This window comes from Gasterosteus aculeatus, chromosome 7 (assembly GCF_964276395.1).
Source record: "Gasterosteus aculeatus chromosome 7, fGasAcu3.hap1.1, whole genome shotgun sequence".
Taxonomy (NCBI): domain Eukaryota; kingdom Metazoa; phylum Chordata; class Actinopteri; order Perciformes; family Gasterosteidae; genus Gasterosteus; species Gasterosteus aculeatus.
In genome coordinates, this window is record NC_135694.1 from 13,486,910 (window position 1) to 13,502,518 (window position 15,609).

General features: G+C 39.5%; 2 protein-coding genes across 56 annotated transcripts in view; one reads left to right on the top strand and one right to left on the bottom strand.

Annotated features, from left to right (window-relative positions):
* camk2d1 (calcium/calmodulin-dependent protein kinase (CaM kinase) II delta 1) overlaps positions 1 to 9,105 on the top strand; it is a 70,312-nt gene extending 61,207 nt beyond the window's left edge. For 4 of the 6 annotated variants that reach the window (XM_040181671.2, XM_078105860.1, XM_078105859.1 and 1 more), the window contains 4 exons: positions 5,522 to 5,597; positions 5,691 to 5,785; positions 5,915 to 6,143; positions 7,888 to 9,105. In XM_040181671.2, coding sequence (XP_040037605.1) covers positions 5,522 to 5,597; positions 5,691 to 5,785; positions 5,915 to 6,143; positions 7,888 to 7,891 — 404 coding nt within the window. In that variant the 3' untranslated portion in view covers positions 7,892 to 9,105. Of the gene's footprint in view, positions 1 to 5,521; positions 5,598 to 5,690; positions 5,786 to 5,914; positions 6,487 to 7,887 lie in introns of those variants that run through there. The other 2 variants (XM_040181674.2, XM_040181672.2) reach the window with 2 other exon arrangements.
* A 1,252-nt stretch (positions 9,106 to 10,357) lies between these two features.
* Positions 10,358 to 15,609, bottom strand: part of ank2b (ankyrin 2b, neuronal) — a 150,492-nt gene continuing 145,240 nt past the window's right edge. For 44 of the 50 annotated variants that reach the window (XM_078105837.1, XM_078105838.1, XM_078105819.1 and 41 more), the window contains 4 exons: positions 15,381 to 15,545; positions 14,237 to 14,416; positions 13,873 to 13,964; positions 10,358 to 12,746 (listed from right to left, as the gene is read on the bottom strand). In XM_078105837.1, the coding sequence (XP_077961963.1) occupies positions 12,551 to 12,746; positions 13,873 to 13,964; positions 14,237 to 14,416; positions 15,381 to 15,545 (633 nt within the window). In that variant the 3' untranslated portion in view covers positions 10,358 to 12,550. The remainder of the gene's footprint in view (positions 12,747 to 13,872; positions 13,965 to 14,236; positions 14,417 to 15,380; positions 15,546 to 15,609) is intronic. The other 6 variants (XM_078105849.1, XM_078105848.1, XM_078105847.1 and 3 more) reach the window with 1 other exon arrangement.

Consider the following 15,609-nt stretch of genomic DNA (forward strand, 5'->3'; position numbering starts at 1 on the left):
TGAAGATCTCTCCATCATCTGACTCTGTCCCTGCCGTTGTCCCTGAGGTTCTTCAGGTGTGGCCGTTAACATTGAAAATCAGGGTCGTGCAGCCTCCGTGGCTTCACGTGCATCATTCTGGAAAGGGATTTTGGATGTATGGACATGGTAAAAGGACATTACAGTGTACTCCACAGGCTGTATTGAAACAATTGAAACATTAAGCTATTACCTGAGGTAGTGTAGACGGTATCAATGTAATGTCTGAATGTAATAATTGAATCAAAAGCAACAAAACAAATTAACTTTTGCCTACATAATACTAAGCTAACATATCTATGTAGTTAGTAGGAGTAGGAGTAGGAGTCCTGGAAACACTTCAATTTCAAAACTTCAAAACATTTCAATTTACAACCAACAATAGAAACTCCTGGTTCATTCTGCAGCTTATGCCCCGCCCACTACGTCCAAACTCAAAAGTTTTTGTTCCGAGACCAATGGAATGCAAGAATTTTGCTCTCAAAACTGTTCTTTTGGTTGCATAATAAAGACACAAATATACGTTCATACCTGCCCCCCCTGGTTCGGTGTTGTAGCGCCTACACTCATCAGACCTTTGCCCCACTGCTAGTAGCCCTACACTCTTCCTGGGCCTTTGCAATATTTAAGATGGCACTCTTCTGTCTCTGTAGCTCTACAACCTTGCATGATTGGAGTCTTATTATGGCTGGCCTAACTGTGGGCCTCCTTCTAGCTTTCCCTTTCCCTCTGACTGTAAATCATTATCTATAGGGCTGCAACAACGAATTGATGAAAATCGATTATTAAAAGTGTTGGCAACGAATTTCATTATCGATTCATTGTGTCGTGCAATCATTACGTCACTCAATGAGTTGCGGATTTGCGCGCAAAGCAAAAATAAAAAAGAGCCGAGTCGACGTAGAGGAAAGCGCAGCCAGCAGCGCCCCAGTTCTGAGTCACATGCCGCAGGCAAAGACGTCTGTTCAAGTAAAGTCGTCCAAGGTGTGCGAGCATTTCACACTAAATAAACTAAAACAGTGTGTCAATACAATATATGCAAATTCAACGTAACATTGCACAGGAGCACCACGTTGTCCCGTTTTGACTTGAAGAACGTAAGGAGCCTCCAGCAGGCAACAAGCGCTCTTGGTTATTGTTGACAACAAGCGCTCTTGGTTATTGTTGACAAATGTATTTGTATGTAGTTTTTAATGTTGTCATTTACGGTAGTCTAGTGCGCTTGTGCATATACTGTGGGTTTTACAGTAGTTGATGTTATGCCAGCAGAGGTCACTAACTGGCGGACCGCGGTCCGGATCCGGACCCAGAAGCCGTCCCACCTGGACCAATGTTGTGATTTAAACGTGATAGCGCACTTTTCGGCCGGCGCAGCTTTGGTCGTCTTTACGGTAGTGCCTTAAAGCCCAGCACCAATTGCATTCAAGTTAAACCATCCCACGTGATACCATTTGACCAAATGAGCCTTTGCATTCCAGGCAAGACGATAACTTCTCTATACTGCGGACAGCCGGAGAGGTAGCAGCAAATTTCAAATAAAAAGACGGTAGGCAGAAAAGAAAGGTAGCGAAATTTGAGACAACGAGACGAGTGAGACGGAGAAAGGGAGAGAGTGGGACAGGTGAGAAAAATGAGGAACAAATGGACAAGAACATTTAATCCTCAATGGACGCACTGGTTTCTGTTCATACTAAAGCCTAGTTTATGCTTCTGCATTTTCAGAGCAACGCAGACGCAAGAGACCCCCTTGCGTGTCCTTTGCGTGCCTTTTCACACCTCCTTGCGTCCTTGCGTGCGTCGACCCATTTTTCTAGGCTTGTGTCGAAAACGACGCAAGCAACGCAAGCCTCCCGCAGCGCACCAGGCTGCGATTGGTCTTCTAACTACATCCTTTACAGAGTCGCACATTTCCGCTTTCATAGCACAATACCGCCATTATTAAAACGAAGAATGTTTACGAGAGAACGGATCAGATTGAAGAACTTTTGTCGGAAGAAATGCGTAAATATGACCACTTATACAACCCGTCATTGGCGGGTTGTAGAAGCGGGTTGGATTCACGGAGGGAGATCGCCGCAAACGCCGGTTTGCCGGTCGAGAGGTGCACAAAGTTGTGGAGGAAAATACGGGACAAATGTGTCCGCAATGAAAAGCAGCAGTGGCGATGCACGGGGCAATAAAGTCTATGATAAATAAATAAACAAACCAACGACTTCCACACACCTTTGTGTGACTCTTTAGGTCGTCTTCAACAGAAACACGTTAAGCCTAGTTTATGCTTCTGCGTTTTCAGAGCGACGCAGACGCAAGACCCCCTTGCGTGTCCCTTGCGTCGCTTTCTACACCTCCTTGCGTCCTTGCGTGTGTCGAGCCATTTTTCTAGGCTTGCGTCGAAAGCAGCAGTGTCTGCACGGGGCAATAAAGTCTATGATAAATAAATAAATAGACGTGACTCTCTAGGTCGTCTTCAACAAAAACACGTTACTCCGCCTGTTTTTCTGGCGGTGATCTGGCGCAGGGGTTAGAGAAGGTGTGCTGGGAAACACAAGGTTGGTGGTTCGAGTCCAGGCTGTAATGGACTCGTGTAATGTAAGTCGCTTTGGATAAAAGCGCCGGCTAAATGTAATGTAATGCAATAATTTGCTCTGCAACACACGCAGAACCATGGATTGAAACGAGTGCGTCGACACAGAAGCATGCGCCAGCCTTTACTCTACATGTTGTTCTGGAGGTGACACGCAAGACTTTTAGAACCATGAATTGAAACAAGTGCGCAATGAGCTCCTCCACGTGAGGAGGAGAACAGCCCTGATGCATTAAGACCAGGTTTAACATCCTGGCAGGAAAAACTAGATCTTAATTCCACTTACCAAAAAAGTGGGAGAGTGTGTGTGTGTGTGTGTATATATATATATATATATTGTGTGTATATATATATATATATATATATATTAAACTGTTCAATTGTTAAAATAGGGTGACCAGACGTCCTCTTTTCCCCGGACATGTCCTCTTTTTGAGACCTAAAAATGCGTCGGCAGCGATTCCAAAAACGTCCGGGATTTTGCTTTGTCGGATATTTGTGTTTCTCTGGCTCTTTCACAAACTAGTTATTACGCCCTTACAAGTTTTGGAAATGGTATTTCCCTTACGTTCCACCTTCTTTCGCGAGCTCTGACTGTAGAGAGAACAGTCATTGGTCGACCGACCTCAATGTTGCCACATACACGTTAATTATCCTCCAAATACGACCATTTTGAGCCTTTGGTACGATACCATTTCCAATTTGGCAACACTGAGCACCTTGCCGCCTCCACTAGTTGCTTTGTTTACAGCATATGACATCTGCAGCCATGCCGTAACGTAACTGTAAGTTTACGGACAGACAAAAAAAAAAAAAACATCTTTTCACCTCGGCCGTGATCCTTTGGAAGCTTTTCTTATTTTAATATGTGACTATATAAAGTATTTATTATTTCTTTATTTGTTATCATTATTGCTTCAATATATGGACTAAGACACATTAAAGGAGCGCTAGACTAAATGCCACAAAAAAGATTTGTTTTACATTTGCACTTTGCAGTTTTGTTAACGTTCAATAAATAGATGTTCATATAGTCATTTGTGTCATTTTTGTCATTTCATTTGGTACATTTGTATGCATTCACATGGTCATGGTACGGCATGCTATACACTACCCCCCCCCCCCTTGCGGCGAAGTGTCCTCTTTTTCACAAACTAAAATCTGGTCACCCTAGTTAAAATGTGTCAAAAGGTGAAATTCAAGCTTCTCTTCCCGGTATTTTATTTTTTCTGAATTGAAGACCTTTACAGACATTTTATTTATTTTCTTTAGATGCAGCCATACTTTTATTTAGTTATTTGAGAGAACATGATTTATATTTGCAGTCATACATATATGTTCAGTTCTTTGTTACGTGACAATAAATATTGTCAAAGGAGTTTTAGAATCGTACTGAATTCATTTGATTTGTTAGTCGTGGATTGATTACATGCAAATGTCGTGTATTGATTACATGCAAATGTTGATACAACTCTATTCCTGTATTTAATCACACTAAGTAGTCACATTATGATCTTCTGGACCTTTGCTTCTAGAAATTTTCTCTAACTGGACCTCTTCACATTTTAGTTGAAGAGCCCTGCTGTAAAGCCAATTAAGAAGCCTCCACTTGGTTGTTTTTTAGCTGTACTTAGATGTGGTGTATACATTTAAGTAAATTATCATTGTAGTGCAATGATAATAACAATTCAATGTAATGAATAAGCTTTAAGTGAACATGGGTGTGTGTTTCGAGTGTGTCTTGAGTGTGAGAGTTGCGACAGTGTGCGTCTGTGAGTTCTGACATTAAAATAAATCTTGTTAAATTTCCTCATTTGTGTTTATCTTAATTTTTTATTATAATGTGCAAGGAGCAACCTGTACTTGCTGAAGTATTTTTGCAATGTGAATTTGCAGTTCTGTTTTAGAATAAAGGGTTGAATTAAAGCTTTTTAATGCTGTTTTTTTAATGCTGTTTTTTTAATCCGATTCATCAATTCATTTTTTGACATAATCGACCGATTAATCGATTATCAAAACAATTGTTAGTTGCAGCCCTAATTTTCTACCTAAATATATCTAAATCTATATCCAGATTTACACAACAAACATAATAACACTAATATATGTTGGAATATAGAAACATTTTTCCTCTTCATCCCCTACAGTGCAGTTACGTTCGTACTCCGAGGAGTTGAAACCCACCAGATGCAGCGCTCTGTCGAGATGTGCTCACTTAGCCAGGTTTCAGTGAAGCACAAGGCGTGGATCTGCTGGCCCATTTAAGCTTTTTAGAGGAGCAGTTGCTCATCCATCTTGTTGGCCAAAGAGCAGATGTTCGCCAGATTAATTGACAGAATATAATGAAATGGTCAACTGACTCCCTTACTTGAGAACAGAAATATAAAAAGGAAAAAATAGACACATTTTTGGGAATATCGGTCATAGCTCATTTCCTGAAATAAATAAAGTTACTATAGCCTTTAAAGGCTTATTTTATATTGTTCAGGTAATCCAATATCCTCTCTTGCATCTACTCTTTCAGAGACTCTTACAGATTCAGACATAGTAAAGGCTTATTATGTATTGGAATATGGGAATATTCCAATACATAATCTTATATAATTATTCAGTTAGATAAACGGTTTGCATATGGGACCCCATTAGCAAACTGATTGATAACAGCAATCTGATTACTGAGTGTCAGTAAAGGTCATCGGTACTAAGACTGTTTGCAAAGTGAAGTCCATCACATTATTTTTGCTGTGTCAGGCTTTTTATGAAAATATCCAAAATAAACACACAGTTTGCCAGGGAGGGTGTTGCATCATCCTACTCATGTTCTGCATTGGTTCCGTTAATTTGTGCCCCATGTCATATTATTATTAAGGCTTGTGTTTTCCATCTAATCTAACCTTTTCTTTTTTATTCCCCTCTCAGCTCGTAAACAGGAGATTATTAAAGTCACTGAGCAACTGATTGAGGCCATCAACAATGGAGACTTTGAAGCCTACACGTTAGTCCACTTCTTTAAATGTACTTTGACCTGATGTATTTGAGCAAATCTCTCTGTGAGTCTGATAGCTCTGTGTCTGTTGTTCTAATTCAGCAAGATTTGTGATCCCGGCCTCACATCCTTTGAGCCTGAAGCCATGGGCAACTTGGTGGAGGGCACAGACTTCCACCGCTTCTACTTTGAGAATGGTACGAATGAGTACAAAGAAAAGTATTTTTCATGTCACTGTGTTTTTAAGCCCTCACAAAACCAATGTGATAGTCAGAAAAATGTTCCTATTTTTATTGAAAAAATTATATCAATAACATCCTCTGCAGCTCTGTCCAAGGGGAAGCAGCCCATACACACCATCCTGCTCAACCCCCACGTCCACCTGATCGGGGAGGAGGCTGCTTGCATCGCCTATATCCGCCTCACCCAGTATATTGATGGCAACGGCATGCCTTGCACCATGCAGTCAGAGGAGACCCGCATCTGGCACCGCCGGGACAGCAAATGGCAGAACATCCACTTCCACCGCTCTGGCTCGCCAACCGTTCCCACCAAGTGAGCTCACCACCTCTCAGTTCTTTACCTCCAGAACTCTGTACAGTTTCTTTGGTAGACAGGTATGGAGCCAAATCCAGGTCAAAAGTTTTGATCATTTGAAAAACAAATGTGAACCTGAAAATTGACAGGCTGGCGCATGCTTCTGCGTCTTTACGTATCGTTGTGTCAACACACTCGTTTCAATTCATGGTTCTAAAAGTCGTGCGTGTGTTGCAGAGCAATTCACCGCCAGAACAACAGGTGGAGTAACGTTTTTTGTTGAAGACGACCTTCGATAGTCACGTCTTTGTTTGTGGAAGACGTTGGTTTGTTTATTTATTTATCATAGACTTTATTGCCCGTGCATCACCACTGCCGCTTTTCATCGCGGACACATTTGTCCTGTATTTTCCTCCACAACTTTGCTCCCCTCGACCGGCAAACCGGCGTTTGCGGAGATTTCCCTCCATGAATCGGAGGCCATCCGCGCGTCCTTATAGTCCGCCGATGACGGGTTGTAGAAGTGATCATATTTACGCATTTCTTCCGACAAAAGTTCTTCAATCTGATCCGTTCTCTCGTAAACATTCTTTGTTTTAATAATAGCGGTATTCTGCTATGAAAACGAAAATGTGAGAGTCCGTAAAGGATGTAGTTAGCAGACCAATCGCAGCCTTGCGGGCTGCAGGAGGCTTGCGAGAAAAATGGGTCGACGCACGCAAGGAGGTGTGAAAAGGCACACAAGGGACACGCAAGGGGCTCTTGCGTCTGCGTTTCCTTGCGTCGCTCTGAAAACGCAGCATAAACTAGGCTTAAGTTTTGTTTGAAAAATACAACGTCTTCAAAATAAAAATAAATGGCCGAAAATTATTTTCAGGTTGAATATAGTTTTGACTCAATTCTATATATTTTTTCCATTAAATATTTACTAATTGAAAAAACTTTCACTAATATATATTTTTTGATATTCGGTGTATTGTATTTTTTGGTTGCCGATTTTATGTTTTCAGATTCAAATCTTATATTTTCAATTTCAGATATTTTTCGCGTTTGGATCTTTTTTTTTCACATTCAGACTTCTGACCACGAGTAGGGGGCAGGGCATCAACTGAGTGAGGCGTGCAATCGTGAATATAAAATCTGCAACCAAAAAACATAATGCAGTGAATATCAAAAAATAAATACAAGTGAAGAATGAAAAAATACATTTTATTCAAAGAAATTCTAAAACTGAGTCAAAACTATATTCAACCCAAAATACTTTTCATAATTTAGATTTTTCAATGTTCAAGAACCAAAAATTTGAACTTTCAGTTTCACATTTGTTTTGAAATTTTCAAATAACAAAATTTCTGACCTGGATTTGGCTCCATAGACAGAATTCTGTTATCTTGGTCATTTTGGCTATATGAATTAGAGGGATTGCCCTCAACTTCAAACTGTAATAAATAATCAGTATTCTAAATGTTGACTTAACAAGAGCTTGACAGTTCATTCTTCATCTTGAAAAGAGTAATTGATAAAACAAACTAAACTCAAGGTCCACGTTCTTGCATCAAACCTTTCATCCCAACCTCGAAAAAGTGAGGTGCCAAATGGAACCTTGATTACTTATATACTTAAGGATACGTGTTGGCTGAAAATGTATAATTCCAATTTATAAAAATAAATATCAAGCACAAGTAAATGACAACATATTTTACATTGGAAATTTTTGTGTGTTTTTATCTTGTAATTAATCTGCATGTGATTTGATTCTCAGTTGATGGGAGTATTCCCAACAACACCCTACAGCCTACTACAGTAAGACAAACAGACCCCACCTACCAAGTGGCCGTCGAATCCCTAAGCCATTCCCTGCCCACTCTGTCTAGAAAAAAACATAAAAACCATGGAAAAACGTCCAATCTTGACTATATAATTCTGTAGAGAGTGTGCTTTTTAGATAAGTGTGTTTAAGATAGAAGTGGTTTTCAGAGGAGGCAGATGTTCCGGTTAATTCATTTTTTATGAAACCACTCATCGCATATTGACCGTTTTTCATTTGAATAGTGCACACATTGAGCTGTTGTGGGGTTTGTTTTTTGGCACAATGACCAATGTATAACATAACCGCTTTTTACTACAATTGCTGTCTGTTAAAGATCTGTCACAGGCTTGCTTTTGTTTTGGTAGTGTATCTGTTTTGGTTATGGATGTGAATGGCTCTCTTTGCTTAATCTTCAGCAGTATATATATATGTATGTATATGACTGGGCCTGCTCAGTTAAAAAATATGTTTTGTGGTTTGCGATTGGTACCAATATGTTTACTAGTAATTTTAACTTCATGTTTTATAAGCAAAAATCTATTCAAACATGTGTTATACGTCACAAGGCTTGTGAAAACAAGAGTCTCTTATAATAGTGTTTGGACTACATGAAACAATTCTTAAAAAACATTCTGTGACTTTCCAGTCAAATCATATTTTCATAGGGTAGAGAACTAAGGTGGTAATTTTTATCAGCAAATTTGTTGTTTTGTTTATATTGTGATACTGTTGCCTGTCTCTCTCACTTATATTAAGGCTTTCCTATGAGCCTGTTTTTTCTAATGAGAGAATTACAATTTTAGAGTGGAATTACTAGGCACGAAAGCACTATTCTAGTTCCTGTCATAACAGTGACAATTATGCTATTTAGTTGTCACTGTTAAATGAAAGGAAAAAGGAATGGTTTGCTTCACTTGCAGATTCATATCTTAAGGTTCATATTTAAAAGACTTTAGATTCGAATGCTTAATGCTTAATTTTTTTGCTTTGAAAACCGTTTGCATTCTTCTGTCAATGACATTTTGCCCTCACACACCACATTTTGTTTCTTAGATGGATTGGCATTGGTGATGGGACACAGGTATATATAGTATTGTTACCATGAAGGGACAAGTCTGATGTATGTGTGTGTTTAAGAAATATCAAATAAAACTTTCAGTATATGCCAAAGGACTTTGTTTGGATTTTATTTTTTGCTTATTTTCCCTTTAATGTTTTTTTGTGTGTATACTGTCGGGATCTCCGATCCCCCCGAGTTGGTTGATGATCGCGACAAGTTAATCAATTAAAGTCAAAAAGTTAACATTTATTTAGAAGAGAAAAAGATTACATGAGCAATTCTCCGCAGATATATCTGGCTCAAGCTGTACCAAAATAGTTGAATTATTGCTTGCAAGCAGGAGGTCGAATACACAAGCACGTATTACATTCTGTGTAAATGGCGTCTCCGAGCAGTGAAAACAGAGCATTTATACACACACAACAAGGTCATCCTCTCAGTGGCAGGTGCGAATTATAATTAAGACCGAAAAGGAAGAAACGCAGATATGAAAACTTTCATACTAAATAAGATATGAACCAAGGCCATGAACAGAATTCCATTTGATAAAGCGTCTATGAGATTGAGTTGACCACCCTACCTTTTCAGGACACAGCCGCAAATTAAATTTTTGTATTACATTACAGGTCATTTAGCTGACGCTTTTATCCAAAGTGACTTACATTACATTTTTAACCCATGGCTTTTACATTTTGCCCGGGGAGAAATTAGGGGTTAGGTGTCTTGCTCAGGGACACTTCGACATGGGGCAGCCAGGACTCGAACCACCAACATTGTGGTTCCCAGCACACCCTCCCTACCCCTGCGCCACGACAACCCCTGTCATCCTGCACTTTGCACCTCAGGGTCAAATACACACACTTGATACACGGGTTTAGCACAAGACAATGTTATAACATATTTTACCATAACATGCATCTCACAATACATGCTGTACTGTTTTACATACCCACCAGCATTTCACTAACCCTGCTAGCTGGTTAGTTAGCCTTTAGCTGCTAACTTAGCGTTTATGGTACTAATGGTACCTGGCCCCAAGGGGGCCTCGTTCCTTCCCGACGCCATGCTCTCGTCCAAATATGGTCTCTTTGAATGAGTTTCATAGAGAAATCAGTTTGTACTTTATTAGTCATTAGCTGTAATACTGTTCAAAAGTGTGGACACCACCAATCTTCATTTATCTCTCTGAGAAAGAATGATCACTCCATGTTTGACTCGTGTACAGTTTTACTGTTCTGCTGCTGTGCCTTGTTAGCGTTTGATTTTTAGTAATAATTTGAGGCAGTCATACATCCCCGCATAGATATTTGCACTGTTAATATGTCTATATTATCAATAACATGGAAACAAGATGCACACGTATCAAATTGATAATGAATTTCTTTTATTCGTCGTACAAATCCTGTTTGTCTTTCATTTGTCTTCACCTTTTGGGTGCAGAAAAAATTCAAACACTAAAACGCACACACCACTTCAACCGTTAGACTATACAGAGACTACAAATGGAGCACAATAAAATAAGGAAAAACAGGAAAGGTGTGATGACTGATGTCACTGGAAAGACTTAACTAGGATTGGAAATTGATGTGTCAAACCTTTGCCAGTAGTGAGAACAATAGCCAAAACAATAACCGCAAAGCATCTCAACATTATGTGTGGTTTCTAAAAACCTAAAGGGTAAGTCTGGTGTTGTTCCATATTTTATTATTGTCAAGAAACCATATGAAAAAGACCAAAATCAACAGCATGTTAGTTTGTGTTTAACTGCCTGTCAGCCCCAAACCCATTGGTTCAAAATTGCTCCAAAATTCCATTTCATTGTTTCAAAATAATAAAGTCACAAATTTTTTGCCGTAGGAAATACACTATTTTATTAGGGACTATATTTTGTCAGGGATTCCGAAACCACATTTGGTGCTGTGGTGAGAACTCTTGACATTGTATATAGATTGACTTTTAATAAATTACAACACTTATGCAAGGTCCTTAAGTGCATTATTCACTGCAGATATCTGAAACCCAAGAAACACAGTTTTGAACTGGGATCCCCTGCGTCCCTTTCGTCAGATAAAACCCTGATGATATCACAGTGACAACTGTTTTGAAAGAGTGAAAAGCACTAAAAGGTTATCTTATAATCAGACTTTGTCATGATAACTGCACCTAAAAACAGGAACATGTCATGATGGACATCATTGAAATGGGCAGTAATGTAGATCATTTCATGGGTTTTTGAACAATGGAGCTCTACGGCAGATTTAGCTCAAAACACAAAAAAGCTGTGTGCACCACATTTATTGTTGGTCTGGTTCCGCACATGGGATTGGTTGACAAGAAGACTTGGCGAGCAGTTTCCCTTAGAAAGCTCAATGAGGACAGTTACATAATCACTGATGCGGTAGAAAGTGAGGAGAAGCAGCATGTGGAGGGTGACCGAAGGAAACCAGTAGCTATGAGGACAGAGGGGGTAAGAGGTCAATCTGTGTCAAAACATCCCACATCTCTACTTTCCATCTCAGGAGACACACTGTATATAAACACACAACAAAGTGGCAGCTCTGTGAAAGATAAATGTGAATGCAGAACACAAATTAGAAAGACAAAAAAAAGGTCTAATGCAGGAAGTGGGCACACTATAAGCAGCAATACGCCGTCTTTGTGAACAGACCTTTAAGTTGAAAGGAGCCAGTCGAGGTGGTTTGGGCATCTGGTAAAGATGCCCCCTGGGTGCCTCCCTAGGGAGGTGTTCCATGCATGGCCAGCAGGGAAGAGGCCCCGAGGAAGACTCAGGTCTAGGTGGAGAGATTATATCTCAACACGCCTTGGGATCCCCCAGTCAGAGCTGGTAGAAGTTTGGGGTCCCCTGCTGGAGCTGAACCGGATAAGCGGTTGAAGATGGATGGATGGAGGCTATTCTGCAGTTGAATATACAGCGTGTACAACATTTTTATTGAGTGATTCTATTAAATGCTTTGCATTTCTTTTAGTTTCACACCATCCAATCATGAGTTTCTTAGCTCCTCAATGTACAAATGTTTTTATCGAGATGAGGCCTGTGCGTGAGATCAAACGTCTAAGACGCCTTATTTTGTCTTTCATCGACTTCTGTACATTGTACCAATACCACACCACAGCAGCCAAAAAAAAAATCATCCATCAAAAATGGGGGGGGGGGTTCCATCTTCGGTCACAAAAAAGAAAATGAAACACAATGTGAATGAAGGAAGGAAGGAAGGAAGAAAGGATAACAGACTGTTCAATCTTTCAACAAAGAGTTGAGTCCAGTGATTGGTGAGGACAACTAGAGGGGGACCTGGGACATCTTGATCAGAGGAAGCGTACGACACCAAAGGCTTTCACACACTAATAGGTAACAGGTGGCGCTGCTCTCCAGGCGACACCGACACATGCTTGTGCTGCTGTTTGTTTGTTTGTTTAACTTTTTTTATGCTCTATGTTATTCTGTATTTTCTAAACAGCTAAGACTGTACGTTTCCAAGACAAAGTTCCTTCGGGACAATAAAAATAAAAATCTAATCAATTGTAGAAGGGAGGTCAGTAAAAATTCTCATCTTCCTTCTCTGTCTGGTGGTCCTCACAGTAGCGTTGGAGCAGTTGGTGCAGGTGCTGCTGCAGTGCGTCGGGTTGCAGGGGATCCCGGCTGTCGTCCCGACGCTCCAGGTGCACGTGCTTCCCCTGGCCGTCCCTCACCACAGTCTTCTGCTGGGTTAGTGACTTAAGCATGTGGCTTCTGCAAGAAGCAGAAAGAAAAGTCACGCCATATCCAGGCTAACTTACAGGCATGGACTAGCCAGATACTGCTTGTTCCAAGTTCATATGTGATCAGGGTTGAATGGGCCACATTTCAGTACTCACTATCTTTGATAGTGGAAATGCACGACTGGAAATTTTAAAATGATTCATCATTTATTATCGAATCAAATAAAAAAACATTACATTCACAAAACTAATTCTATATAATTCATGGTTAAACAACCTAATTACTTCCCAACGGAAAGTGAGTTGATAGAAATTATACAAACAGAAAATACAGTATAACAATGAAAATGAGAAATAATCAAAACCTTCAACTTAATATTAATGTTAATTTATCTTGATACATTTTCTAAAAATTGCACCATCAGGTTCTTATTGTGCCCACAGTATAATCTAAAATGCACACCAACACAGGCTTTTGATTTTTTTTCAATTTTTTCAAACTCTTTTCTTGGAAGGAAACAGGGAAGCAAGAGTATTTGATTGAATGTTGCATTACAATATTGAGAGAGATAGATATGGCAAAAAAGGCAAAAAATGGCGATAAACAATAAAGCCTGTCGTAACCCAATTTCTCCTGACAATTATCATAAAATGTTTCATTGTAAACAATAGATGGAATTTGGAGTTTCCAAATTTTAACTATGATATTTCAAAAGCAAAATTCTGGTTTTCGATAATTACATTTTAATATGAGCAGCTGTAGACTTTCATACCATTCACTCCAAGTTAGTCAGTCTGTTTCAGCAACAAACAACATTTGATGAGTTGGTAAAATTCTGAAGATGAAAGGAGCCTGACTTTTTAAATTTAAGTTTCTTTATGGAAACACGTGTGTTTGAACACAAATTAATTAACCAAATGCAATACTTCTATTTCAACCTTGTGATTAGTTATTAGTGAAAAGATTGCAACTTTCTGATTAAGACATGATGAAGCAGCAACACTCATATCTCAGTCACTTACTCAGTCAGTGTACAAATTAAAATCAAAGTTTGGTCTTTAACATTAATGGGGAGAAGCGAGTGCAATCACGCCATGCTTCGAAGGTTAAGTTTCTTTGTGGTCATTGTTGACACATTCCCATGCTGATGTCCGACCTTTTAACCACAGAACCGTCGTCTTGCACAAAAGCTTTCTCAACTACATGAGGCAGGAGCACTTTCCCAAAGCCTCCAGCATAACTCAATGCCTGGGTGGTAAAGAATGAGGGAGGAGAGGCAGATCAGAGGGAGGAAAGAGAAGAGACACTGGGAATGGGACATAAAGATTAGCTCTACAGTAATTACTGACGAGATATTACTGAACATAGGTAGCAGCAGTTAATGAAAGGACTTGTAAAGATCATCAGCACCTCCACATTTGTTTATTTCTTCTCATGACCAGCAGATAATCTCCAAGACACATTGAACATAGAATCTGTTTTCATAGAATGCATTGATATTTAGTTTTGGAAACACAGACCGTCTCAAAGTCCTGTCCAGCTGAGGGGAGATCTGCAGCCAGTGAGGGGTCTCCAGTCTGCTTCTCTGTCCTCTCGCCTCGTACCACTGTTGTCTTGACAACCTTGCTGACCTTTCGACCTTGCACGGGCTCAACCTCAAACTCTGACACAGTGGCGGCCAGGGGTTCCGAAATGGTCAACTGGAGAGAACATTAGTTGATGTCAAAGCAACAATGTTATCTGCTATGTATAATTCTGTACTAATATGTAATATGTACTTTTATGTTTTATCGGGTTGGTTATTGGGGCCAGACTTCATCTGCTATAAAAATAGTATTATTTCTATCACCCACAATTGTCCTCTTATTTGCACGTATTGGCTACTTTTAGCACACTAAGACAACAAACAATATTTACATATTTCATTTAGCTGATGCTTTTATCCAAAGCGACTCACAATAATTGCATTCAAACAAGAGGGTGGAGTATCAGAACAACAAGAATCAAGAAAGCATAATTTCTTCAAGAAAGCCAAACTACAAAGTGCTATAAGTAAGTGCCATCATAAGTGCTACTAAAGTGACGACTAATTCAGCTATATATATTATATATAAAAAAGTATCTTACTAAATATATGCATGCAGTGTTGTCACTGGGATTCATTGAGTGATCTTAGCATTTAGTGCAAAGCACAGCTGTGAGACCTCACAAATTTTATGTTTGCGAGGTAATGCTAGTCTCTTTAAATTATACAGAGAATTAAGCACCTAAATAAGGATGATTTGCACACTGTTTGATGTTTGATAGATGCTACATCTCATTTAAAGGGAAATATTTACATGGAATATGATGTTAGTTAGCGACGTACAGTTTTTCGATATGCCTCACAGGTATTTGTAACGGATTCAGCTTAAGTTTGTTTCACTATGAGGTGACTTACATCTTGGAACCCTAACTGGCCATTTTTCTTATTTTCCAATGACAGGGTTGCATTTTTATTTGTATGTATTTTAGAACTTTGTACAACATTTGAATGTGCAAAAGAATTATTTTCATGATCAAATTATTAACATTGTAAATGCAGTCTTAACACATGAATAAAGTTTAAAGTGTTGCTGCTTCTATAAAACCATTTGAAAGTAGTACAAAGTAGATGATGCTGACCTCTTTCTGATCTCCCTCACTGTGAAGCACAGTTCTCTTCAGTACCCTGGAGACAGTGTCTCCTTCCTCAATCTGTACCGTCTCCTGGTGTGTGCCCTCTATGGTCACTTCCTGTGTATCCATGCTGTCTGCTGACACATATTTACGAATCACCTTTCGAGTGATCTGGTGGACAAAACAGGGAGGAAATGACTTTTCTGTGAAAACTGTTAACTGGTAAGGATCTATG